Below are 26,174 nucleotides of genomic sequence, written 5' to 3' on the forward strand. Positions count from 1 at the left end.
CCAGAGTGTTGGACTAGATGGGCCATTGGCCTGATCCAACACTGGCTTCTCTTATGTTCTTACGTTATTAAGCTTTGGGCCCCATAGTTTTCTACTACCTCTCCCAGGAAGTTTCATGCTGATACAACTAACAGAATAGCATATGGCATATATATGTGCAGATTAGAATCTAGGACAGCTCTCCCCCTCCAGCCACTTCTGTGCAGCTTAGAGAGAGTAGCACCAAGGTTAATCGTGCTTTTCAGGGAAAACTTCTGTATCTGCTCCCATCAGTTTTCAAATCAGGATTCTTTCTGAATATGTCAAAATTTTGCAGAATCTGGCTAAGATACCTCTAAGAAGGGTTTTTATTGACTAGCAATTTTGCTGTTGGCTCTAAATGCAGGATTTATTTTTGGGAACCTCCATGCCATCTGACCCCATACAGCCAGAGAAAAGCTCCTAAAAAAACTCCTTGAAGTTTATAGATCCAGAGGAGTTAGCCATGTTAGTCTGTTGCTGCAAAATAGTAAAAAGCCTAGTAGCACCTTTAAGACTAAAACTTTATTGTAGCATAAGCTTATGAGAAACACAGCTCTCTTCATGCATCTGACGAAGAGAACTGTGTTTCTCGAAAGCTTATGCTACAATAAAGTTTATTCGTCTTAAAGGTGCTATTCCTTGAAGTTTGTGCCTTCTGTGTTTGATGATTATGAAGAAAATAGTCTGTAAACTACTGAAAAGAGGGAAAACACACCCTCAGACTCTCTTTGTTCAGAGATAATGTTTAATTATAAGCTACTGGAGTAGAATCAAATCAGAAGAGGTCTCAAATAGTGATTCTGAAATGTTAGAAATTTGACACACCTATGTATTTGAGAGTTACCATAAGTGGAATGGATAGGACTACCGGAAATGTTTGAACATTATTGATATAGGCAACTCTTTAATAGAACTCTCCTAAAAAGGAGAGAATTTTATTGCTTTTAATTTTCAGAAAAAGGGAGGGTATATAGTGGGATTAAGAATAGAGTGAGTGATGTTCATATTAGTATATTAATCTTTTGTTAGTACATATAGCTTCTTTGGCTTCTTCTGTGTTTGACCGATCATCTTTCATCTTGTCCTGTAAAAAATAAAAATGTTAAGTATATTAGTAATGTCCTTTTGGTTTATTGTTAATATTGTCTTTCAGTACGCTTTCCTAACCAGTCTTCATGTTCTGGGTTGTCTTCCTTTTACATCTCTCAGATAGTAAAATGATTCCTTCGCTGCTCCTTCATCTTCTGGTTCCTTGTCTCCCTTCTCTGAGCCGCTGTCCTCGTCATTGCTAAGTACCTCCCATTTAGCGAGTTCTGCTTCTTCCTCTGAGCTGGCGTGTCTCTTCAAAAATTCTTGAGCTTTGAAAATGGAGTCAATCTTCTCTCTTTTATCCTTAAATTTAAAGATAAGTCCTTCTGGAATCAACCATCTATAGTTAATTTGATGATTTTGCAAGAATATGGTCAATCCTTTATAAGCCTTCCGCTTCATACGAATTTCAAATGGTACATCTTTTAAAATCCTGATTGTCTGCTCTCCAATCTTCAAAGGCGTTGATGATGATGTACTTAAAATTTGATCTCTGGTCCTTTGCTTGGTAAACTTGACCACCACTTCCGCCGGCAAATTATTTTTCTTTGTAAAGTTGGAATAGGCTCTATACGCCACATCCATCTCGTCGCTCAATTTTTCCGCTTCATTGCCAGTCAGTGGTGCCAAAGCATTCGCCAAAATACTTCTGAGATCTTCTTTTTTGATATAGGCAACTCTTTTTACTGTAGAAATAATGGAATATTGGAATAAGGATTAATGAAGTATTGTGAAGTCTGTAAAATATATTTTTAATTTTTTCTTAATTTAAAAAGTTCTAGGTTTGCTTCCAGCTGCTGAATCTTTCTCCTCCAAATTAAAAGATTTTCTCACCATTACTTTCAGCTCCTACAAGTGCTGGGAAAACTCTGGTTGCTGAATTACTCATCCTGAAGAGAGTGCTAGAAACCCGCAAAAAGGCTCTGTTCATCCTACCCTTTGTCTCCGTGGCCAAAGAGAAGAAGTTTTACCTGCAGGTGAGGCCATTAGTGAACAAAACAAGAGCTGTAGCTCAGGAGTCAGATCGAATCACATCTTTTTTTAACCATGTGCATGATATCAGACTAATCTACCTCACAGCATTGTTGCGAGAACAAAATGGGCTCCCTTTTCTACCATTTTGGAAAGGGTTAGATTGTCTAGTTGCGCCAGTTGCAGAAGAAGGGTGTCTCAACTTCCCGTTTTCTCCATAGCACCCTCGTCGTGCACTCTGGAAATCCTGTATTGTGGGACGGGGGATCCTTGCTGATGTAATGCACAGCAGGAGAGGAGTTGCATTTGTTAGAGGGAACCGAGCACAATGGAGCAAGGAGTGTCTGCTGTGAGAAGGGGAAGGTGGGGAAGGTCCTCTTGCACAAGCAACTTCCATTTGCGCAATGGTAAGATCCAACCCAATTTGTGTACAGCACTACCAGTGCAATCCTAAGTAGATGTATTCCATTCTAAACCCATTGAAATCGGTGGGCTTAGACTGGAGTCGCTTTTCTTAGGACTGCACTGTAGGACAGTAACAACAGAGAGTTAGACTAGCTGCAAAAACTGTCTTTGCAGAATTTTATTCCTCCCTGAAGTTTTACGAGGCAGTATTGAGCCAGCTCATGTGAAGGCCTCTTTTCCCACAGTAACGTGGCGGACTCAATGGCTGTCTTGTTTTTTGAGTACTGTGACCTGCGAGTCCTAATTTAAGGACTAATAGGCAATGATTTAAACCATAAACCATAAGACTAACTCTGTGGAGGTGGGAGCTTTGAGGGCTTCTTTGAGTATAGTCTAGTCCACTAAAGTACGTCAGGAGTCCAGCGGCACCTTGAAGACCATCAGCTTTTATTCCAGCTTCTGGGAGTCAGAGCTCACTTCCTCAGATGCAATGAAAGAAAGAAAATAATTTCCCTAACTTTTACGCAGACAATTACGCAGGCAGGGGGCAGGAGGACTTAAGCAAAAAGAGGCCTGGTAGCGTAAATGAGGTGTGGTTCTTCATGTTATTAACACATAATGGATGATGAGAGAGGTCAGAAGGTGAAAAGTGAAGTAAGATAAGCAATGGGTATTTCCACACATGGTGGCACATGTTTCAATCATGTACCTTATCAGAAGGGGAGCCTTTTATGTTCGAGCCATATAAATTATAACGTAGATTAGAGATAATTGGGTCATTTCCTGCGGGAGCGCACAGGAGCGGAGCTCCAGCAGTAAGGAGCCCAGGGGGTGGGCACATGCAACAAGCCCTGCCCCTTCTCCCAGCAGCCCTCAAGTCAGGCCACGAGGAGCAAGAAGCAGCCAGGTAAGTTGCAGAGCCCCCCCCCCCCGGCCCGCCTTCAGGTACAAGCTCTCCCTCATCTGTGAGACCAGATTGCGGCCCCCCCCCAATAGCTAGCAGTCCGAAACAGTCCAGTGGAGCCTGAGTGGTGGGTGATGTCAGGGCGTGTGGCATATGCAAATAAGCTATGCTAATGAGTTATGCTAATGAGCTCCTGCACCTCTTTTTCTACGAAATGACCCCTGGAGATAATTATGGTTTATGGCCTAGATGGTCACAAGTTGACATTTCTAATATGCATTTTAAAAAGCCATCTCGCGTAATGGTTGGGAATTAGCTGCACTGTCTAGGAAGATAAGTGTGGCTATGTCCTCTTACCCTTTGGGGTACTGCAGCGATCCTCTTCTGAGATGCCTGCAAGCTTTGGCACCTGGCTGCGTAGCTTGCTGCATGGCAAGACACTCTCAGCCTAACAACCTCCAGTGGTACTGCAGATTACAGATGGGATTGCCGCATCTTCACTGCCCAGAAGAACCTTGAGCAGTCTTCTTGGTAGTGGCCCAGCTGCGATAGCTCCAAGGCGATGCTTGAGGTCTGGAACTCAAAAGCCATAAACAGTGAAGTAGGTCCATAGGATGGACCTCCTGATGGCCCCTGGTATTTTTGGCCACTGTGTGACAGAGTGTTGGACTAGATGGGCCATTGGCTTGATCCAACATTGGCTTCTCTTACGTTCTTATGGAAACCCAGAGTGGAGCAGCAGCCAAAAATGCAGTAGCCTTATTTTGGAAAGACACTAAAAGTCCTCAACAACATCATTGGCATGCTAAACTTTGGAAGTTCTATATAATGTCAAAAATAACGGAAAATGTAGATGAAAGAGATGTATACAAACCTTCTTTAGATCACACTATGATTTGGTTCCCTATTGTGAAATATTTAATTGATCAGGGTGAAATCCCTACTATGGTTAACGACTTAAATTTATGGTAAGATGTGAATGTCTCCTTGATTTGAAAAATGTAACCTGATACTGTAACTTTGAAAATGTAATACTCTTTTTAGCAACTCTAGCACTCTTTTCCTGTATACTCCAACTTACCTGTTTTGTTAATTGTTATTTTTCTTTTTGCCTTTATTAATAAAATGTTATTTTTTAAAAAAAAACCAGAGTGGAGAAACACATGAAAAATTGGTGCCAGGTGATAAGAGTGTGTGAAGTGGCTCTGGAGAAGATATTCCAAGAAATGAATGTGCATTATTTCAGTCTTGCAGCTAAGGATGCAACAGTTTCTAGTCCACATGGCTATGCTGGCAACTTCTAGCCTAAAGGAGGTGATGAACAAACTTCAGCAAAGCCTCACAGCAGGCTGCCCAGCAGGCAATTCTTGGTCATCCCAGAAAAAGAGGCTGGCCTACTGATGTGTCCTAAGCTGTTTCAGTGTGTCCTTCTCGTGTGCTGTGTGAAAGTACACACTAAACCTATGAAACAATAATATATTATGTCTCTGGTGAGCAGGCTCTCTTCCAAGAAGCTGGTGTGCAAGTGGAAGGCTACGTAGGCAACATTTCCCCAGCTGTCGGTTTCTCTGCCTTGGATGTTGCTGTCTGTACTATCGAGAGAGCCAACAGTCTGATCAACAGGCTGATAGAAGAGAACATGATGGACTTACTGGGTAAGAGGTTAGAACAGTTGGAGTGAGGGGAAAGAGGGACTATTCACCTGCTCTCTCCTACACAATAGATATGTGCATCATATTCCACTGACTTCTTATAGTATGAATTGTCCCCAGGAGCCAAGACCAGTGCAACAGTTAACTTTACAAAGATAGAGTAGCACTTCGGAGTACACTTGTCCCAGCCCAGTACATATTTTCCCACCTGGGCAATTCTGGGACTGTCATCCATCCGTTTGAGACTGGACGACAGCTTTTACTGTAATTGTAATGAAAATCTGTCTAAACATCCCTATAAGGAACAGTAGCAATATTACATCAGTTCTCAGTGAAAAGCACAGAAGGGTTATGTCAGAACTCTGCCTTTTTCTTGAAATGGATTTACAGCGCTTGCAGTTTGATGCATTGTGTGGACAAGTCCAGCTGAATGAAATGGGGCTTACAGCTAAGACGCTGCACACACGTTCTTCTCTACATAAGTGTCACCCATTATAAAATGGCTGCTGCATGCAAACCCATACAAGGACATCTAAGGAAGGAGCATGCTTATCCTGCGTGGTTCAAGAGCTGTAAAGGACAAAGAGTCGTCAGAAAAACAGGGGTAGCCCTAGACCAGGGGTGTCGAACATGCAGCCCGGGGGCTGGATGAGGCCCCTGGAGGGCTTCTATCAGGCTCGCAGTGGAACTGGCTGTCTTCTGCTACTTCTTCCAGTTCTGCTGCTGCTGTGTCATCGTCTGCAGCTTACAGATACACACCTAAACAGCATAAGATTGCAACAGCACAGACATTTTGATGCAATAATTCAGAGCAAGAGGTGTCAGTTATCAGACACTGTTAAATAAACAAAATATTGCAAGAGTGCAAATGTTTTAACTATGCTTTTATTTTAAGTTTTAAAAAACCCTTTGTGTTTGTGTCCTTTATAAAGTTTATACCTCCGCTACCTGGCATTGGTAGGAGCTGCGGTGGCTCAAGTGGTTAAGATGCTGAACTGCAGGCTGTGGAAGGTCGGTAGTTCAGCAGTTCGAAACCCGAGTGTGCCGCATGACGGAGTGAGCTCCCGTCTCTAGTTCCAGCTCCTGCCAACCTAGCAGTTCGAAAGCAAGAAATTGCAAGTAGATAAATAGGTACCAATTCAGTGGGAAGGTAACAGTGTTCCGTGCGCCTTGGTGTTTAGTCATGCCAGCCACATGACCACGGAAACGTCTTTGGACAGCGCTGGCTCTTTGGCTTTGAAACGGAGATGAGCACCGCAACCCTAGAGTCGGATTCGACTGGCTTTTGAGCAAGGGAACCTTTACCTTTACCTTACCTGGCATTACATTTTATGACACACATGGCCCGGCCCAATAAGGTCTCATTTGTTTCAGATCCAGCACTCATAACAAATGAGTTCGACACTCCTGCCCTATACCATGTAGAAAATGTGTGTAGCAGGAGGTAGAACCAGTCACAAAAGGGCAGGGAGATCCAGGTGGGCAGCTGTGTTGGTCTGAAGCAGCAGAACAAAGTTTGAGTCCAGTGGCACCTTTAAGACCAACCAAGTTGAATTCTGGGTGTCAGCTTTTGTGTGCAGGCACACTTCCTCGGATACATTGAAACAGACTTCGCCAACCATTACATATAGGTGGGGGAGGTTAGTTGCCAGAAAGGGCTCATTAGAGTCAAGATGCATAAGTAGCTGAGCAAGAAGTACAGCTAAGACTGGATGAAAGCAGTTGGTAAACTGGCAGGGAAGTGAGGCTACGCGTAATTCTTAAGAGTGATTCTTCAGCATTTCGGGCAGAAGCTCCATGTAACAGGATGCCTTTTAAGATGAACTTACCGTTTTAAAAGCCTTCTCATGTGTGCCTTCAGTCACACAGTGAACTTGTGCTGTGGTGGCAAACGCCGGCGAAGTGATTTCCGTAAAAAATCTGCACAGCCAATCGGATCCCCTGTAGCCAATCGGAAGCCCCGCTGGGCAGAAGCCACGTCTGGCTGTGGTCACTTTCTAAATACCCTTGGCAGCAGTGCTCCCTCTAAGCTGTGGAGTCTTGTGAGCAAAAATTCTACTGCGTGAGCCTACTGGCATTAAAGTTGTGAGCGAGCAATTGGGCTGCTGCATAAATGAGTTTGCCCTGGAGCCCTCCTTCCTGAGCTAAGACAAAAACGCGTGCATGATGAGCTAAGACAAAAACACTGCATGATGTTGGGGGCCTTTACATTAGTCTGTCTAGAAGCATAGTAGCTCCCAAGGTGCCATCTCTGCAAGGCTGCCGGCAGAAAAGGGTTCCCCTGGCTTCCTGGCTGTTGTTTTTTAAAGCCGGAGATGCAAGGAAACCAACAGGGAACTTTAGCACGCGGTTTGCCATTGAGTGTGTTATAGCCAGGCCCCTCCATCTGGTATTTGAACATCATATAAACATGATGAAACTTCAGCAGCTTTTCTTCCCTACAGAGCAGGGGCGTCGAACTCATTTGTCATGAGGGCCGGATCTGACATAAATGAGACCTTGTCAGGCCGGGCCACGTGTGTCGTAAAATGTAATGCCAGGTAGCGGAGATATAAACTTTATAAAGGACACAAACACATTTTTTTTTACTTAAAATAAAAACATGCTTAAAACATTAGCACTCTTGCAATATTTTGCTTATTTAACAGTGTCTGATAACTGACACCTCTTGCTCTGAATTATTGCAACAAAATGTCTGTGCTGTGGCAATCCTGAGTACGCTGTTCAGGTGTGTATCTGTAAGCTGCAGACCTACTTTTGATTTATTGACATTCACCACAGAAATCTCATGCTCAGAGTTCTGAGTCTAGGACCCAGGTTAAAACATGAAATGGCTGAGTGATTAATTGGATTCAACATTTCATCCTCACGGACGTGGATTCAGAGGTTTCCCAGGCTGCGGCTAGGTTTTCGGCAGCCTGTTTTGCAATACGTAGAGAGAAGATGAAATCATATATCCTAACTCAAGCAAGATTTTATTTTATATGACACCTTTTTAACTCATTTTTATTTTGCGTTCTTAGTTTTATTCTCTGTATTATAAGCTGGCAAAAGCTGTTCAATAAACTCTGATTGATTGAGTGATTAAGAGAGTCTGGCGAAGCAAGCTATTATGCAGCAGCAGAACTGGAAGCAGGAGATGGCCAGTTCCACTGTGGGCCTGATGGAAGCCCTCTGGGGGTTGATCTGGCCCCCGGGCCGCATGTTTGACACCCCTGCTACAGAGCATTTAAGTGTCAACTGCTAACTGTTCTGTTCTTCAAATGCCTGTCGTCAGCCTTGGTTAAGATAGGGGCTTTTCCAAAGGAAGGTGTGACGATAATGTTGTACGGAACACTGATAAAAGTATTTGAAAATCCTTTCTTCACCAGGCATCGTAGTTGTGGACGAGTTGCACATGCTGGGAGATTCTCAGAGAGGGTATTTGCTGGAACTCCTGCTGACAAAAGTTCGTTTTTTGACGGAGCGGATGAAAAACAAGTGAGTAGATGAAAAGGTCTTTCTGCTCTTTTTTTGAAAAGCAAACATAACTGAATTTGAAAACTGCAGGGTGGTGGTGGTGGTTGACTTCTGGTTAAAATGTTTAAGGGAGTCCTTTTAGTGCAGAGAACTTTCCCTGAACCAAGCCTCCCTTCCTCTGCATGCAACCTGGCCCTTAGCTGCATGTTTTTTTCATGAAGGGCCAGTTCTGCAGTTCAGCCACACAAACCCATGTGACAAACCCTTAGTAGGTTTAACTCCTGAGAAAGCAAGTCAGCATAGAGTGCCTTGTAAAAAGGAGCATTTATCTTGTTGATTTGGTTACTGGTGTGGACTGCTGTCTCCAACATGTGATTGTGGGTCTGGCTGGTACCCAAATATACGTCACAGGCCCGACACCCTAACTCTGCTTTCCAGCAATATCTGCTGGCTGTGATCTCGCCATGCACTGCCATCTTAGCCTCCTTTTCACAGCTTCTCCTGCCTCTGTCTAAAAAGGCAAGGGATTCATGTTCCTCAGCTGTGTGTTTCTTTTAAAAGAACTAAGATGTGGATGCTGGAGTATTACTTGCTATACAGCAGAAAGCAGCTTTCGCACCTAAGTGATAAGAAACTACTCTTACTTTTGCATAAGGGGGGCTTTAGTCATACCAGGGAAAGGATCTATCTAGCCCAGTGCCATGACTCCAACAGTGGTGCTAGCCAACCAGCCAGATACATCTGGCAGCACAAGGCAGTTACCTTCCCCACCATGTTTCCAGAATCAATAGCCATCGGTAGGCCAAGCCTCTCTGTGTTTGTCTGATTCAAAGTCATTTAAACCAACACCCACCACTATAATCTAGTATGGCCACAAGTTCCACCATTTGAATATACCGTGGGACAGCTTAATTGGTGTTGGTCACAATTCACATGTTGCGTCCGTGTTTTTCCTTACAGACAAACGAACAGGCTGCTTTCGGACGGGATACAAATTGTCGGCATGAGTGCCACCCTTCCTAACCTGGATTTCCTGGCATCCTGGCTAAACGCTGATCTGTACCACACAGATTTCCGCCCCGTGCCGCTTGTGGAGCAACTGAAAATGGGCAGCAAAGTTTATGACTCGTCAATGAAAGCAGTGAGAGAAATCCAGCCCCTACCATATGTGAAGGTAATTCAGTATAGCACTATCAGCTCTTAAGATATTACTGATTTTCTGTATAAATTTAAGATTAAACTCTTAAGTGTTTCAACAGACATTTCATGTTTTAGATGAGCTAATGTGGTATGGTGACTAAAGCAATCCATGTTGTTGTTGTTGTTTTGTTGTATTTTTGCACTGTGTGTGTGTGTGCCCCATGCCTGGATGTCATGGTGACCTCTGGCAACTCCTACTAGGGGCCTGGAGCACATTCAGAGAACTGGCTTGGTAGCCCGCCTCCGCCTCCAGCCTCTGGTTTTCCAAGGAGGTCTCCCATCCAAATACTTGCCAGGGTCAGCCCTGCTTAGCTTCCGAGATCTAACGAGACTGGGCTTGCTTGGGCTATCCAGGTCAGGGCTGGGATATCCAGGTTTGAACCTTCACTTTGTCATGGAAGCTTGCTGGGTGGCCTTGGGCCAATCATACACTTTCAGTTTAACCTATTTCACAGGCTGAAGGAAAATGGAGAAAAGGAGAACACTGTTGTCAGGCTCCTTAGTCAATGTACACCACACAAGGCTTCTTTATAAGATAAGTGTTTATTTGTAGTCCAATACTAAAGAACAGGTATGCAGCTTGTGTCAGGAATGACCGACAGTATAATGGCCTCTGACTTATAGTATGTCCCCCCCCCATGAGCTGAAGCCAATGGTTACAGTTTGCGCATGCGGGCTGAAGCGGCAAGCGAGTGCAAAAAGCCGTTAGCTTTCCCAGCCGAGTTAATTGCAGCTGGGAACAACAACAAGGTCAAGCTTAGAGATAGCACACAGAAGCTGGACAGGGATGAGCTGAGAACAAAGAGGAGGTGTTACCCCTCCACATTCCAGATCTATGACAGGGCTACCTGACAAATGTAAGCCATTTTGTGTCCTCATTGGGACCAAGTGAAATAGGTAAACATTTACTGGCAAATTCTTATTGCTTTTGAGTTTTGGAAATGTACACAATATAAGCAAGAACAAAACAATATCTTGTCATAACCTTCCCAATCCATATCCTTCTGCAGTAGTTAGGAAGAAATGGGTAGGAAAGAATGTGGAAGAAGGGAGGAGAGGGGGAAGTCATATAAAGAGAGAGCATTTCAGACAAATGGAAATAATTCAATTGGGGGGTATGTGGCTTAAATATATAAGTTTCTGCCAATTCAAATACAAATTTCAGGTTCTCACGTTCTAAAACTCCAGCATTCCTTTCTCCCATTCCTCTGTAGGAAAACGGGAAGATTTCCAGCCCAACCCCATCACCAATTAAACTAACTGAAGCCAAAGTACTACACCCATAAGTATGGCATATAAACAAATGATGGATGAAGATGAATGCGATTAATATACCACCCCCACTTTATGCTAAAAATCAGTAGGGTGGTTCTAGAATATGTCCCCAAAAGCCTGTTTGTTGGGACCTACAATGCTTTGTTTGAATCAGGCGTAGTAATGCAGGGTAGGCAGACGAGCAGTTTTTTCCCATCTCCCCATTCTGAATCCAGTCCTTTTGCAGGATCTGAGTTTCTAAAATTATCATTTCTTCTGATTTTTGGAAATGGCAGGTTTAAAACAAATCAGATTGCAGTGTTGCTTCCATGAGTTCAGAATAATGGGTTTGAAAGGTGTGGCTGGTGTTGGATGTTCCTGGCTAACCTGGGTTTCAAGCAAGACACTGATAGTCCAGTATTAGATAAAGGTTTCCCTTGCTCAAAAGCCAGTCAAATCCGACTCTAGGGATGCAGTGCTCATCTCCATTTCCAAGCCGAAGAGCCAACGCTGTCCAAAGGCGTTTCCATGGTCATGTGGCCGGCATGACTAGATGCCGAGGCACACGGAACGCTGTTACCTTCCCACCAAAGTGGTACCTATATATCAACTTGCAATTTCTTGCTTTCGAACTGCTAGGTTGGCAGGAGCCAGGGCCAGAGACGGGAGCTCACTCCGTCATGCAGCACACTCGGGTCTCGAACTGCACTACTGACCTTCCAGTCTGCAGTTCAGCGTCTTAACCACTTGAGCCACCACAGCCCTTAGTCCAGCATTATTCTGATGTGAATAATTTTAGTAGATGGAGTGGAGGAGAAGCAAGGCTTTTAAGCCTTCACTAGTGGAACTCTGTAACTCTGTAACTGGGAAAGAAAGTGAGAGAGAAAAGCATAAGGGTCATAGTGGAATGAAAAATGTAAAAAAATTGTAAGAAAAATTGTTCATGCTGATATAAAAGGCAGATATTTATCCATCAAATTTAATGTAATTGGAGGTATAGAATAAACCCCCCCCCCCAATAATTCTGGAGTTGTGCAGTACATTACAGAATTACAGCACAAAGACAGGCTCCATGCCATGAGAACTTGCAACCTGAAATTTGGCAGTGAAGAGAGGCAACAGAGGACAGGGAGGAAGAGGGAGACAATGCAAAACAGGGAAATTAAAAATACAAGGGCGGGGGATTTTTAAAGAATGAACATTCAGAAGCAAAAACTGAAAGGAAAGCATTATATTTAACCCTAATGTTTAAAGTTTATCCCATCTTTTTTTCATGTGCTTAGTGACGTTTCCATGGGATTTTCCCATTATTTGTTCCACAACAAAGCTTAGTGTAGGTTTGCTTGCTAGGGTAATGGGCCCACGTTGGCTTCACTGCTCAGAAGGGATTTGAACCCGCTCCCTCCAGCCCCAGCCCCATGCTGGCACTATGCCAGAGTTTTGTATTCTAAATGACAACACAGAACCCACATGCTGTGATTGGAATAAAGTGGTGTGTTTGTTTTGGTGTTGCTTCTGACGAAGCAGGCTGTAGTCCACCAGAGGTTATGCTAGAATGAAACCTTGTGACTGTTTCAGGTGTCCCAACAAATGAATGTGGAATTTATTTCTACAGGGGCGCCGGTGTTGGCCAGACTAGATATGATAGCAGCTGACTCATCTATTTAAACTCAGTTCTGTTCTGTCTCCTCCAGTACTTTCCAGCCCGTTATTTTTTAAGATTTGCCTATGAAGCCCCTGGTCTCTGTGACCCTGCCTCCAGTGATGAGGCAGGTGGCAGCAAGAGACAGGACGTTTTCAGTGGTGGCACCTTGCTTCTGGAATGCCCTCCACCTTGTGGTTCACCTTGCACCTACCATACCTTTCAGGCACCAGGCCAAAACACTTATTTTTACCTAGATTTTGAAAAGGTAAAGATCTTTTTAGCTGTTTGTTGGTCGGCTTCTAGTCTGCGATCTGTTTTAGGGATATTTTTAGGGTGCTCGGTGGCTGTGTTATGCTGATTGTATGCCCCTGATATGTTCTTAATGGCTTGTTTTGTACTATGTTGATGCCGCTTCTTTCTAGCATGCCTGTGCATCCTGGGAAATGTAGTCTTCAGGCTGTGTCTGATAACAGGCGTGCACCAGGGGCTATGCATTGCCCATGTTGTACTGAGGCATGGTGCCTTGGATGCTGCAGAAAGAACATCCAAGGCAGGAGAAAGAGGCAGAGAGTCTGGGGGTGAGGAGCTCTAGGCTGGCCCGCTGCCTCCTCGGTGGCCACTGCCTGGAGCTGGGGGACAGTAGGTACTGTTTGAGGGTGGAGGAGAAGAGCAGGAGGGATAGCAACAAGTGAATGAGTACTCTTGCCCTGCAAAGAGCAATGACAACAATAAATGCCATTCATTCATTCATTTGTTGTGATTCCTCTTTGTTTTCACCACCCACACGGATGGAGCCAACAGATGTGTTTGCTTCATTTCATGTAAAGGTACATCTCAAGTAACCTTCAGTGACTTAACAATTAATTTCTCCTTCAGGGTGTCAGGGCGGTCTGGAATGTGTTGATCCACTTCCAGCAGGCAAGGGCAGGAACACTCAAATAGAAATAATGCCTTTGGGGTGCATGAACTCTTCTCACTCCAGCTTCCTAGCCAGCAGGGTTGGCCTGGAACTCGAGAGCTTTTGGCTTCTCCAGCACGTGCGTGTCAGTTCTTGGTCGAACAGCGCTCGTTGTCATCTTTTTATCCTGGGTGCATTTCCTCTGTCCTCCTCTCTCTTTTTCTTTATAATATTTATTTATAAATTTTACACATTTACAACACACAAGGATTACAAGACTTGGAGTGTTTAATTCATTGGAATGTACATTACATTTTCTTTCGAAACCACTTATATACTCTAGACCATCTATTTTGAAAAATTAAATCAACTTTCCCTTGTAAGATAGTGTTAAGCTTGTCCATTTCTGCAATTTCATACAGTTTTTCTGCCAGTTCATCTCTTAAAGGTATATTTTCAGACTTCCAGTGCTTAGCTATTAGAATTCTGGCTGCCGTGAGAATGTAAGTTAACAAATAAATATCTTTTTGATCATATCCATCTGGGATAATGTTCAGCAAGTTCCTCTGTCCTTCTCAAGGTGCTATTCCTAGCCGTTGTGAAGCCACCCAGAGGGCCAAGCTCAGCCTTCCAAGAGTGGGTCCCATGAAACACGCTTGTTAATAAAGCAATTGTCTGCTTCGCTTTAGGGAGATGAGGACCACGTGGTGAGTCTGTGTTATGAGACAGTCCAGGATGGCCATTCCGTCCTTGTCTTCTGCCCATCGAAGAACTGGTGTGAGAAGTTGGCCGACATCGTCGCCAGGGAGTTCTGCAGCATCCAGCGGGAAGGTCAGTCAGAGGAAGGGGACAGGGAGAGGAAGGTGCTTTGGGAAAAGCTCTGTAACAATGATGGACAGATCTTTTTCTTTCCTTCCCATTTAAAGGCCTTCAGAAAACTTCCAGTCTGTCACCAGTTGCCCTGGACACTCAAGGGATAGAGCAGTTGATGGGCCAGCTGAAGCGGTCTCCTTCTGGTCTGGACTCTGTCCTTCAGCGGACTATAAAATGGGGAGTTGCTTTCCATCATGCAGGTATGTTTTGGTCAGCGTGTGGTAGTGTTACGTTTATGCCCACCCATTTCTGCAGCCTGCTACGACTCTTGGGGAAAATTGCCCCCCCACACACACATACATGTTCATCCTTCTTTAATGATACTGCTGTTACAGCCAAGTCAGCTCTGAACAGTGTCACACGAAGACTAAAAAAAAGAAAAAAATGAAATTACTCCATGTGTCTATATAATATAAAATTTCATTATTTTTAATCTTAATCGACAGAGAAAAGAACTTGGCAACTGCCAATGTAATCTTAAAGAAGAAGAGAAGAGATTGGATTTATACTCCACCCTTCACTACCCAAAGGAGTCTCAGAGCACCTTACAAACTCCTTTCCTTTCCCTTCCCTTCCCCACAACAGATACCCTGTGAGGTAGGCCACAGAGGGAGCTCTGACAGAAACTGCTCTTTTTCAAAAACAGCTTATCAGAACTATGGCTTGCCCAAGGTCATCCAGCAGGTGCAAGTGGAGGAGCAGGGGATCAAACCCAGTTCTCCCGGATTAGAGTCCGTGCACCTAACCACTACACCAAACTGGCTCTGCAAAAATCTACCCCACGAAAAAAACCCTCAAATTATCCAGTTCACACCTAGAGTCCTGGATATAGGGTTTTATCCAACGATCTCTTGCATCGTTGAGCAAATCGCAGTCGAACAGACAGTGTTGACGGGTGTCTGTTTGGCCAGAACCACATCAGCAGAGTCACTCAGAGTAAGGCACCTTATTTAAGCATCCCAATAGCTCCCCTGATGGAATAGCATCAAATCTAGTGACAAACAGCTGTTGTGAACCAAGCACAACAGAAGGGGAATGTTTATATCGCCTCAGACGGGGTACGTCCCAGTGAAGACAGTGCACGCAGTCAGCCTGGCATTCCAATGGATGGAGTCCAATCCAGTGGCAAGAAAATTTAGCCAAATAACTTATATCTGAAGAAGTGAGCCGTGACTCACAAAAGCTCGTACCCTGCCACAAATTGTGTCAGTCTTTAAGGTTCTACTGCACTCTTGCTCTTTTCTACAACTTGGGTAAACAGCTTTTAGGAACGGAGATCAAAATGGTATACAAAAAGAATTGCTTTCACTAGAACAGTGACTAGTTTGGAGCCTTTAAAATAGGGTTTCTGTGCCCTGTTGTTGGCCCTCCAGAAGAACTGGTTGGCCATTGTGTGAGATAGGATGCTGGACTAGATGGACCGCTGGTTAGATCCAGCAAGTGTCTTCTATGGTTCTTAAAATAACTCTTGCGTTATTATTCATTTATCAGCCATTTTAATGTGCTTTCACAAAATACTGTCTTCTGTATTTTCTGGCAAGAATGTTATGAAGTAGGCACAAATGCTGTGATTCTCATTATATAAATTTGTCTACTTATCAAGGAAATCCCTGGCTGGTCCAGAACATGAACCCACAGCTCAGACCCAAATCTTGTGCGATCTCACCAGTCTCCTTTCTGTGCTGCCATTGATGGGCATTGTCAGTACTGAAAGCTGTATTTTAATTCTCATTTCATCTCAGGTCTTACTTTCGATGAACGAGACATCATTGAAGTAGCGTTTCGTCAAGGAGTGCTACGAGTCTTAGCCGCAACTTCTACGCTTTCTTCTGGGGTGAACCTGCCTGCACGCCGGGTAATTATCCGAACTCCTACGTTCGGTGGCAGGCCACTGGACGTCCTAACGTACAAGCAGATGTCCGGGAGGGCCGGAAGGAAAGGCGTAGACACCGCAGGTGAGTGCAGTTAGAGGCCTAAACAGTGTAGTATGAATTTTAAATAACAGAAATCCTGCAACACTTTTAAGACTAACAGGGTTGCTGTGGCATAAAGGCTCATGGGCTGTGTCTCACTTCATCTAATGCATGAATATATGTACATATGTTGGTATATACATATATGCATAGTTGGTATATTGGTATAACTGGTTGGCCATTGTGTGAGATTAGACTTGGTATATACATATATGCATAGACTGTGGCATGAACAATGGTCCTGAAGGGTCAAAAAATGGCCAAGAGAATAGAAGGTATGCCACAACACTGGTCACATGAAAAAGGTTGGCCTCAAGTAATCCAGATCCATATATAATAAGCAAATGGTTCAGGCAATAGAATTTTTGACACAATGTGCATTTCAGATTAAATACATTCCCTGTGATGTTATCTACACAAATTGACACAATATAATAACCACGTAGTTTTAGTACATGTTTTTGAGTAGTGGCAAAAAGCTGAAAGGATATCAAGAGCTTTAAATGGTAAAACTGCATTCTCTGTTTGTTGTTGCCCCAATGAAAGAACTACTGCTTGCCCAAGGTCATCCAGCCAGGTGCAAGTGGAGGAGTGGGGAATCAACCCTGGTTCTCCCAGATTAGAGTCTGTACACTTAACCATGACACCAAACTGGCTCTGTGGCAGAAAGAATTACACCGCTTGCCAAAAGTGTCTTTTAATGGCAGAATCTCCAGTCTCCCAGAAGCCAACCACCAGATCTAAGAGAGGCCTCTGCTCCCCACAGCAGAGATTCAACAGTCTCAGTGGCAGTTTGATTCCTGAGCCCTGGATCAACTTGTGTGCTTACTGCGCTCCTATTCAGAAAGCACGTGTCTGATAGGCAAAGCTAGAGGAAAAGGTTTAAAAGGGGAAAGCAGAAACTCTTTGGAGCAGATTGCTGAGCAGAGGGGGTTTGCTCCCGAACTTGACAGGTGACTTTGTCTCCTGCAGGGAATGAGTGACTCTTGTCCCTGCTGTTTCTATCAGACAGCCCCATGAGAAAGTTAAAAGCAGGCTGCCCTTTTCCAAAGGAGCCATCATGAATATTTTGACAACACTTTATCAGTCACCCAACATCCTAGCTCTGATTCTCGGCAGAGCATGATGAATTCAAGATCCAGCTATAGTGGGAAATCCGTGCTCTAGACCAAAGAGTGCCTCCAACTAGTGGTAGATCTACATTAGGTTTTGCCACCTACAATAAACTTGCCAATGAAAACAAGTGTATTGTGCTGTTTATCTTGGAGAACATCAGCAGAGGCGTGGGAAGCAAAACCGCTTTCAGCACGGCTAACCCACGTGTGTTGCAGAGATACTCTTTCTTGAAGTAGCCTCTTAGCCAAACAGGTCCTTTTGATGACTTCTAACACTGGTTTGATTGTTAACAGAGCAACGGGGCTCATGAAATTATGGCCTTTGCATACACTGCTTATTAAATCGAGGCAGAATGTTTCCCTCTCCAGGTTGAAAACAGTGTGCTTTGATCACAGGTGAAAGCATTCTGATGTGCAAGCCTTCAGAGAAGACGAAAGGGGTTGCACTGCTCCAGGGCTGCCTCAAGCCAGTCTGTAGCTGTCTGCTCAAGCAGGAGGGAGAAGAGGTTACGTCTAGCATGATACGAGCAATCCTTGAGGTACGTAACACTTTCTCTTTGTTAGTTTCTTTGACCTTGTTGGGCCGGGCCATGCCATAGTTCTGTCAGAACTGTTCTTGAAAAAGAGCAGTTTCTGTCAAGAGCTCTCTCAGCCCCACCTACCTCACAGGGTGTCTGTTGTGGGAAGCAGAAGGGAAAGGAGTTTGGAAGCCGCTCTGAGACTCCTTTGGGTAGTGAAGGGCGGGGTATAAATCCAATCTCTTCTTCTTCTCCTTCTCTTCTTGATTTGAAGATCTTGCCTTTGACACCGGTTACAAATTTTAATTATTGCATTTTGGAGACTCTGGGACTGTGGAGTTCTGAAAACTTTTTTTAGACATAATCTCTTTTTATTCAACTGGTAACCCGCTGTTGGTTCAGTTTTTTGTCATATATTTACACGGTTCTTTTATCTGGTTTGTTTTTATGACGTTCTCATTTATTATTATTATTTTTACCAGTGGCTTTGTGTAATCCGGAAGAGTAGAATGGGGTGCAGATCTCCTGATTTCTTTCATCTCCATCATTTTAACAAACACACTGATTCAGTTCTTATTCTGACAGATCATCGTTGGTGGAGTAGCTAGCTCCCCACAAGATATTCAGATGTACGCTTCCTGCACCCTCCTCGGTGCTAGTCTGAAAGACGACCAGCCGGACAGCGAGAGAGATCGGGGGGAAATCTGTCACGGGGCTATTGATGCTTGTGTGAAATGGCTGCTGAAGAATGAATTCATCCAGGTTTTAACCTCCGACACGGGCAAAGGTAAAAGTCCGTGCTGATTTGGATTGGGTATTTTTTTCTCTTTAAATATTTAAATTTGAAGCAACAGACATGAGCTCGGCCAGCCGTCCATGCTGATGCTGAATGCAGCTCTTTGACAGGTTGTCTTCTCACTGAGCTTGTAGGCAAACTGCAGTAAAGTCCTTTGGCGTCAGAACCAATGTTTCCTCTAAGCTGTGGAGTCTTGTGAGCAAAAATTCTACTTTGTGAGCTACTGGCATTAAAGTTGTGAGGGAGCGATTTGGCTACTGCATAACTTAGTTTGCTCTGGAGCCATCCTTCTTGAGCTAAGACAAAAAATGTGTGAGCCGGAGGCTATAAAACTGTGAGCTATCTCACACTAACTCAGCTTAGAGGGAACACTGAACTGGGTCAACCTTGATGTCTGAGGCGCCAGCTGTACATGGATAAGAAGCTTCCCCTTGTGTCCACTGTGTAAAGTGTTTAAAAAGGAAAACAACATGAGGTTTAATTTAAGTGCCTTAACTAGAAGATCAGTTTCCTCTAGGTGACTACGGGGTATGCATGCCAATGTCCATGCAAGTTCACACACAATTTAATTTGGCATGCTCTCTGAAATAAGCCTGCAGTCTACTTCTGGGATTTATATGATTAATGTGCAAAGGTGCTGTTTGTAGTTGTCCGAGTTTGGAAATTAGTCTCGTTTTGAGGAAGGCATTTCAAGGACACTCAGGTTCCTGGTTGGAAGAGATCAAAGGCGTGTCTTCTTCAAACACACTTCTCAGATGAAAACTTTTTTAAAACGTTTGCCTGTGGTGTTAAAACATTCCGTCTTTCCCAACAGAAATCTACTGTCCAACGCATCTTGGGTCTGCCACCCTGTTTTCTTCCTTTTCCCCAATCGCAGCACTGGAAATCTTTGCTGATCTCCAGAGAGCGATGAAGAGCTTTGTCTTAGAGAACGATCTGCACAGTCTTTACCTGGTAAGCTCTTGTATGTCTAAGAGTTCTGGAGGCCTTACTTCAAAAAGGATGTGGGCAAAATTGAGGGGGCGCAGAAGAGAGCGACGAGGATGATCAGGGGTCTGGAGACTGAGCCCTACGAGGAAAGGCTAAGGGCCTTGGGAATGTTTAGTTTGCAGAAAAGGAGACTGAGGGGAGGACAGGATTGCTCTCTTTAAATATTTGAAAGGCTGTCATTTGGAGGAGGGCAAGGAGCTGTTCCAGTTGGCAGCAGAGGACAGGACCCGAAGCAACGGGTTTAAATTACATGCAGAAAGGTATCGGCTGGATATTAGGAAAAACTTTTTCACGGTCAGAGTGGTGCAAAGGTGGAATCAGCTGCCTAGGGAGGCGGTAAGCTCCTCTTCACTGGCAGCTTTCAAGAAGGGGCTGGATGAATATTTGTCAAAGATGCTTTAGGCTGGTCCTGCACTGGGCAGGGGGTTGGACTAGATGGTCTGTATGGCCCCTTCCAACTCTATGATTCTATGACCCTTCAAGGAGGGGAAATCCAGTAGCCCTTAGTATACTACTTGAATAAGTATGTTTTTTACACCTGGATTAAACCAGAAAAACTTTTGCTCCTATACTGTGTAAACCACATGTAGTATGAATCCTGTTGGCAGTGTGTTAATCCTTATCCTGTTTTTGCCAAGTGTATAGAGAAGCTGGGTATATTGAAAAGATTTCATATGTGTTGAGAAGGAAGGTGGGGGATTAAGAGATTAACAGTGCAATTCTGCAGAGTTACTCCAGTCTAAACCCACTTGGTTTTAATGGGCTTGGGCCAGAGTAACTGCATAGGATTATACTGTCAATTGAGTAATGAAGTCTCTGGAAATCACTGGGCATGTAATAAATGGGCAAAAGAAGTTGGGAAGAGAAACATGAGATCCGAAGTGCTTGACATTTCGACCGGGTGTTGGCTTTGAATATGGGACACCCAACGTTCTAGTCTCTGCTGCATCTTTAGATAGTAAGTCGTGATCTCTCAGCAAAACCCGCATTGCCAGGATAAGACCCCAAGTGAGATGTCCTCCACCTCTTGGAGGAAAGGGAGAGTGGAAATGGGAAGGATTCAAGAGATAGCAAAGCAAAACAGAAGCAGCACTGAACAGCCAGCTCGAATCAGAAGAGACAAGAAAAATTGGTAGGGGACTGTGTGCTCTACTGAGTGGGAGCCCAAGAAGCAGACAGCTGCGGAAGCATCATTACATTGTCCGAAATCATTCACTGGGAGCTTTTCCAGATGTTAGTGCTGAGCAGAGAGCATGTGCAGCTGTTGCTCAGCATCCAGGGGACTTTCACATCACCTGCTGTCTGGTCCTTTTAACTGGAGAGGCTGGGGATTGAACCTGGGACCTTCTGCATGCCAAGCGGAGGCTCTTCCACTGAGCCACACCCCCTCCCCGCTCGTCAGAAAGGCCCAAGGTGTGAAAAACCTCTAGTTTGAAAAAGCAGGGAAGTTCAAAATATATGCTGTTATTATTATTATTTTGGTAAGGTCACTCCTGTATATGACGACTGGGCCAAAATCGACTGGTACCAGTTCTTTTGCCTGTGGGAAAAGCTGCCAGCCTCTATGAAAAGAGTGGCGGAGCTGGTGGGGATTGAGGAAAGTTTCCTGGCTCGCTCCGTGAAAGGCAAGATCACCACCAGGACGGAGAAGCAGCATCGGCAGATGGCCGTCCATAGGAGGTGAGCAGCTGCAGGAATGAGGCTGTGAGAAAGCTTGGGGGGAGGGGGGAGCGGTTGTGGGACTACCAGGTGGCGCCGCCTCTTGCCCTGCAGCGGCCATTGTCCATTGTCACTGCCATTGTCAGGGGGTTTCCTTTACGTATTATTGTCACGTTCTGCAGTTTGTCGTGTGTGCAGGTGCCTCCCCCCCCCCACACACACGGAGGGACATTCAGAAACTCACCACGCACCAGAGGGGTCAGCTGAGTCTCTCGAGCGGGGCCAGTGCCCTCCGCAGCCCTTCATTACCCGAAGGAGTCTTGAGTGGCTTACCATCTGCTTTCCCTTCCCCAGCAGTGCAGCTGCCAAGGAAGGGGTAGCGCAGCAGCGGGTGCCAGCGGGCGAGGACAGTCACAGGGGTCCTTGAGAGTAAGAGGAGCGACACCACTAGCTTGCCTTGCCCCCGCATGAGGCGTAGAGAACAGCCTACCCTGGGTTTCCCTTTCCACTTTTCTTACTCTTCGAGAGCAAGAGAAGTGACAAAGGAAACCCAGCGTAAACCCCCCCCCCCAATGCATACGTCACTTCTGAGAGTGACGTAAGTACATCGAGGCTGGCCCCCCCCCATCAAAAATGTCCTAGCTACGGGGCTGAATAACCTGCTGCTTTAAGCCATCTGAAGAGAGTGCAGGGGAAGGGTGCGTCTTTCAGATGAGTGCTGTGAAGCTCTCTTGCCCAGCTCACGTCCACAGGAAGTGTTTTGAAGGACTGTGCTTGTGAGCGTGTACCGCTGGAAGCCAGACTTCTTGTCCCTCGCACCGAGTATGCACGTTTCTTAAAGCTGCTTTTGAGAGGAGGAAATTCAAAAATGCTGCGTTCTGTGAATGGTATGCAGGCAATCTAATGTGAAACTGAAATACTCCAGTATCTTGCTTGACGTCACTCTACGGAGAGTTCCCTCTCCAGCCGGCAGAAGGCAGGCAAGCACTTTCCATCTTTGGTTGACTAGGCAATACCCTTTTACATCTTGCGGCAGCTTCCAGCCTCTGCGAATTGGCAGAGCTCTGCGGTCCCTGCCTTTGGGCCATTCCCCCCCCCCCCGAGACTCTGAAGCAGGAGGGCTGTCATCGTTAAAGCCACGCACCTCAGTGCCTGCTGTGCTCAGCTCAGTGTGAAGTGCTTCGGAAATCAGAAAGGTCCTCCTGCTGAGGCGTGACTTCTCTCCCTCAACAGTGCGTTTAGCCGAGATTGTTAGAGAAGAGGCAACCTCTGGCAAAGGCTGCGATTCAGTCAGCAGCCCCCTCTCTACCTCCTACACAGAGAGTGTGGTGTCATGGCTAGGAGTGGAGGACCTTAATCTGGAGAACCGGGTTTGATCCCCACTCCTCCACCACCTGAAGCCTGCTGGGTGACCTTGGGCCAGTCACAGCTCTCTCGGAACTCTCTCAGCCCCACCCACCTCACAAGCAGTGTTCCCCCTAAGGTGAGTTAGAGTGAGTTAGCTCACAGTTTTTTAGCCTCTGGCTCACCCATTTTTGTCTTCGCTCAGGAAGGAGGGCTCCAGAGCAAACTAGTTTATGCAGTGGCCAAATCGCCCGCTCACAACTTTAATGCCAGCAGCTCACAAGGTAGAATTTTTGCTCACAAGACTCCACAACTTAGAGTGAGCATTGCTCACAAGGTGCCTGTTGTGGGGAGAGGAAGGGAAAGGCGATTATAAGTCACTTTGAGACTCCTTAAGGTAGAGAAAAGCAAGGTATAAAAACTGCTCTTCTTCATCTACTACACTTGGACAACTCACGGTAGTAATCCGATGCGAGGGTCCATCACAAGTTCCGGTGGCTTTGTTTCTTAGTTTATATTTAATGTATCTTAAGAACCATAGTTTTATGGTACATTTATAGCAGATACACAAAAAAGGTACTGAGGTCTGAAATGACCACAGCGTTAAAGAGCATTAAAGTGTTAGAAACAGTTACTTCGGCAAATCCCACCACCACCCCGAATTAATATTTCAATTTCCGCTTTCTGGTCGAAGCCAAAACTACATTGTGGCTTAACACCAGGGAGCATTGTGAAGAAAAGGCCCCCTCCAGGACAAGGGGCGTGCTGACCAAAAGGGATAAACCCTTCTTCTTTTTAAGGTATCTTTTGCAGTGGAGTGAATAGGTTCAAAGTGATGTCAAAGTCAAATACCTTTAATGGCATAACAGTAAAATACATAGATATACAATAACAGAGCGTGAAAATTTAAAAGCATAACAAACAAAATAAATCATTCCTTTAGGAGCATAGATCTAACTTTGGCCGCTTCAGCAAGAAACTGGGCCACTATAGCTGTGATATCAGGATTGGCATCCTTTAGAAGATACTGAATAGCTTTTTCCTTATTATAACTATAATTGAGAGGAAATAAAGATGACAACAATTCTTTGCGTAAGGCTGAGTGAAATTGACAGTCGAAAATAATATGGTATATTGAATCCACAGATTCTAAAGGGCATGAACATAACCCTTTCATGTAGGGGAATTTTATTAAACCGACCAAAGAGCACTTTTGAGGGTTCAAAGTAATGTGTTGCTGTTTTATCGCTGTGAATCTTCTGGATGTTTGATTTTTGCCCGTATACATCCATGCCCTAAATGGGCTGAAGGGTCTATCGGGCCCAGCTCACAAAGCTGCCTTCAGCTTCCCTCCCCGCAGATCAGCTGTGAGCTGCCTGGCGCTCTCCAACCTCGCCCTTAGCAACGTTAACAGCCTCGCCAGTTCCCTGAGGTGCCACCTGCTGCCGGCATCCCTGCCAGTGGCTCCCATTGCCATGTCAACACACCCGGTTCCGTAGAGCTCAAGCACCTTGTGCCGTGCTGCCACCCACCTGCCGATCTGGCCCGGAGTGACTCCTGGGCGCTCCCGCACCCTCCCAGCACCAGATCGCTTCTTTCGGCAGGGCCCTCTCTTTTTGCTGCCTCCTTCTTTTTTTCTGCCTCTCTCTTACCCATCCGGCCTTCTTTTTTACATTACATTACATATTGGATTTTTATACCGCTCCTTCCCGGAGGCTCGCTTGAAAATAACCGTTACCTCAAGCAAAACATTTATTTTTATTTATGAAATGTATTATCCCCTTTTCACAAAATGCGAAAATGGTGCCCTGACCTGGATCGCCCAGGCAAGCCCGATCTCATCAGATCTCGGAAGCTAAGCAGGGCCGACTCTGGCAAGAACATAGCTGGGAGACCTCCTTGGAATACCGGCAGTCGGGAGGTGGGCTTCATTCAGCCACCTCTCTCTGAATCTCCTCCAGGCCCCCAGGAGGGGGTCAGTTGCCCAGAGGTCACCATGACTTCCGGGTGCACACGCAGTCAGTCACCAGAGGTCGCCATGACGTCCAGGTGCGCGCGCACATATGAAAAATACCCCAAAAATACCCTAAAAAAGAAACAGAAAATGTGAAAATGGCATGCATATCATGTTAGAGTTGGCAGATCCTCCGTGGCCCCCAGTGGGGGATGGGGGGTTGGGTTGCGAGATCCAGGTTTGGAAACTCCTGGAGATTTGGGGATGGAGCCTGGGGAGAAAAGGGACCTCAGGATGGTACAATGCCACAGAGTCTACTCTTCAAAGCCTCCATTTTCTCCAGGGGAACTGATCTTGGTAGTTTGGAGATGAGCCATAATTCCTGAGGATCCCCAGGTCCCACCTGGAGGCTGGCATCCCTAAATCGTGTAGAATCGTGTGGGATGATTAAAATCGTATATACGGTAAAAGGTTTGTTTTACCGTATGATTGTATGATTATCCACAACGCTCAGTTAACTGGCATTCCCCAAAGGGCAGCCCATGACCGCACATCTTCAGGTGCATGTTTGCCCCACCCCCTGTCTTTCCACGTGGCTGGCTTGATACTTACAGCCATTGCTGGGCTTCTCAGCCTGCTTCAAGCCGTCAGGTGGGAGTTCTGCCTCCCTTCGTTGGTATCTGGAACCCAGGCCTCACAGGCTGATTTTTGGTTGTAGCTCACATAGTGGCAAATTTTCCTTTTCTAATATATAAACTTGAGGGAAGGGTGGGGGAGAGAGAGAGGGAGATGGGGCAGGGAAGGGGAACAAGAGAAAAAGAAAGAATGTCTAGCTGTAGTTCTGATGGCCTTTAAAAACAGGCCAGGCCGTTTCTGCACCCTGACTGACTGTACGTTCCTTCCATTATAACCTCCAGAAACTGTCTCCAGCCACAGGGTAACCATTCTTCTTCCTCAGTTATCTCTCCACCTCCACCTTTAAAAACAAACAAACCAATCTTGAGATACATTCAGATATTTTCAGTGTAAACAGGCAAACTAACCAAGTGTGTCTCTGTTGTTGCTTATTCTCTGTACAGAATTTATGTTTTGTCGGTTCCACGGGTGGCTTTCCTTGTGCAAACGATGCTGTACTCTCAAATTTGCATGACTGTCTTTTAATGTTTTATGTTTTATTTTGCAAGCCACCTTGGGCAGGTTCATGTCGAGTCAGCATAAAAATTTTCTAAACTAGTAACAGTTAAGAAATAAGGAAAGAATTGTACCAACAGTGTGTCTCCTGTCTCCCCTTGTCAGGGGTCATTTCGTAGAAAAAGAGATGCAGGAGCTCATTAGCATAACTTATTTGCATATGCCACGCCCCCTGACATCACCGGAAGTGTGTCAGAAGGCAACACCCACTGCTCAGGCTCCAGTGGACTCTTTTGGATTGCTAGCTATGGGGGGGGAGGAA

General features: G+C 45.2%; 1 protein-coding gene across 1 annotated transcript in view; it reads left to right on the plus strand.

Moving 5' to 3' along the window:
- Positions 1-26,174, plus strand: part of POLQ (polymerase (DNA directed), theta) — a 72,427-nt gene that overhangs the window by 4,239 nt on the left and 42,014 nt on the right. Inside the window, exons 3-13 of the mRNA XM_015424532.1 lie at positions 1,957-2,087; positions 4,890-5,046; positions 8,415-8,523; positions 9,463-9,676; positions 14,189-14,330; positions 14,426-14,572; positions 16,115-16,327; positions 17,857-17,999; positions 18,564-18,765; positions 19,589-19,728; positions 21,251-21,444. Coding sequence (XP_015280018.1) covers positions 1,957-2,087; positions 4,890-5,046; positions 8,415-8,523; positions 9,463-9,676; positions 14,189-14,330; positions 14,426-14,572; positions 16,115-16,327; positions 17,857-17,999; positions 18,564-18,765; positions 19,589-19,728; positions 21,251-21,444 — 1,792 coding nt within the window. The remainder of the gene's footprint in view (positions 1-1,956; positions 2,088-4,889; positions 5,047-8,414; positions 8,524-9,462; positions 9,677-14,188; positions 14,331-14,425; positions 14,573-16,114; positions 16,328-17,856; positions 18,000-18,563; positions 18,766-19,588; positions 19,729-21,250; positions 21,445-26,174) is intronic.

This window comes from Gekko japonicus, unplaced genomic scaffold, assembly GCF_001447785.1.
Source record: "Gekko japonicus isolate JY-2015 unplaced genomic scaffold, Gekko_japonicus_V1.1 scaffold274, whole genome shotgun sequence".
Classification (NCBI taxonomy): Eukaryota; Metazoa; Chordata; class Lepidosauria; order Squamata; family Gekkonidae; genus Gekko; species Gekko japonicus.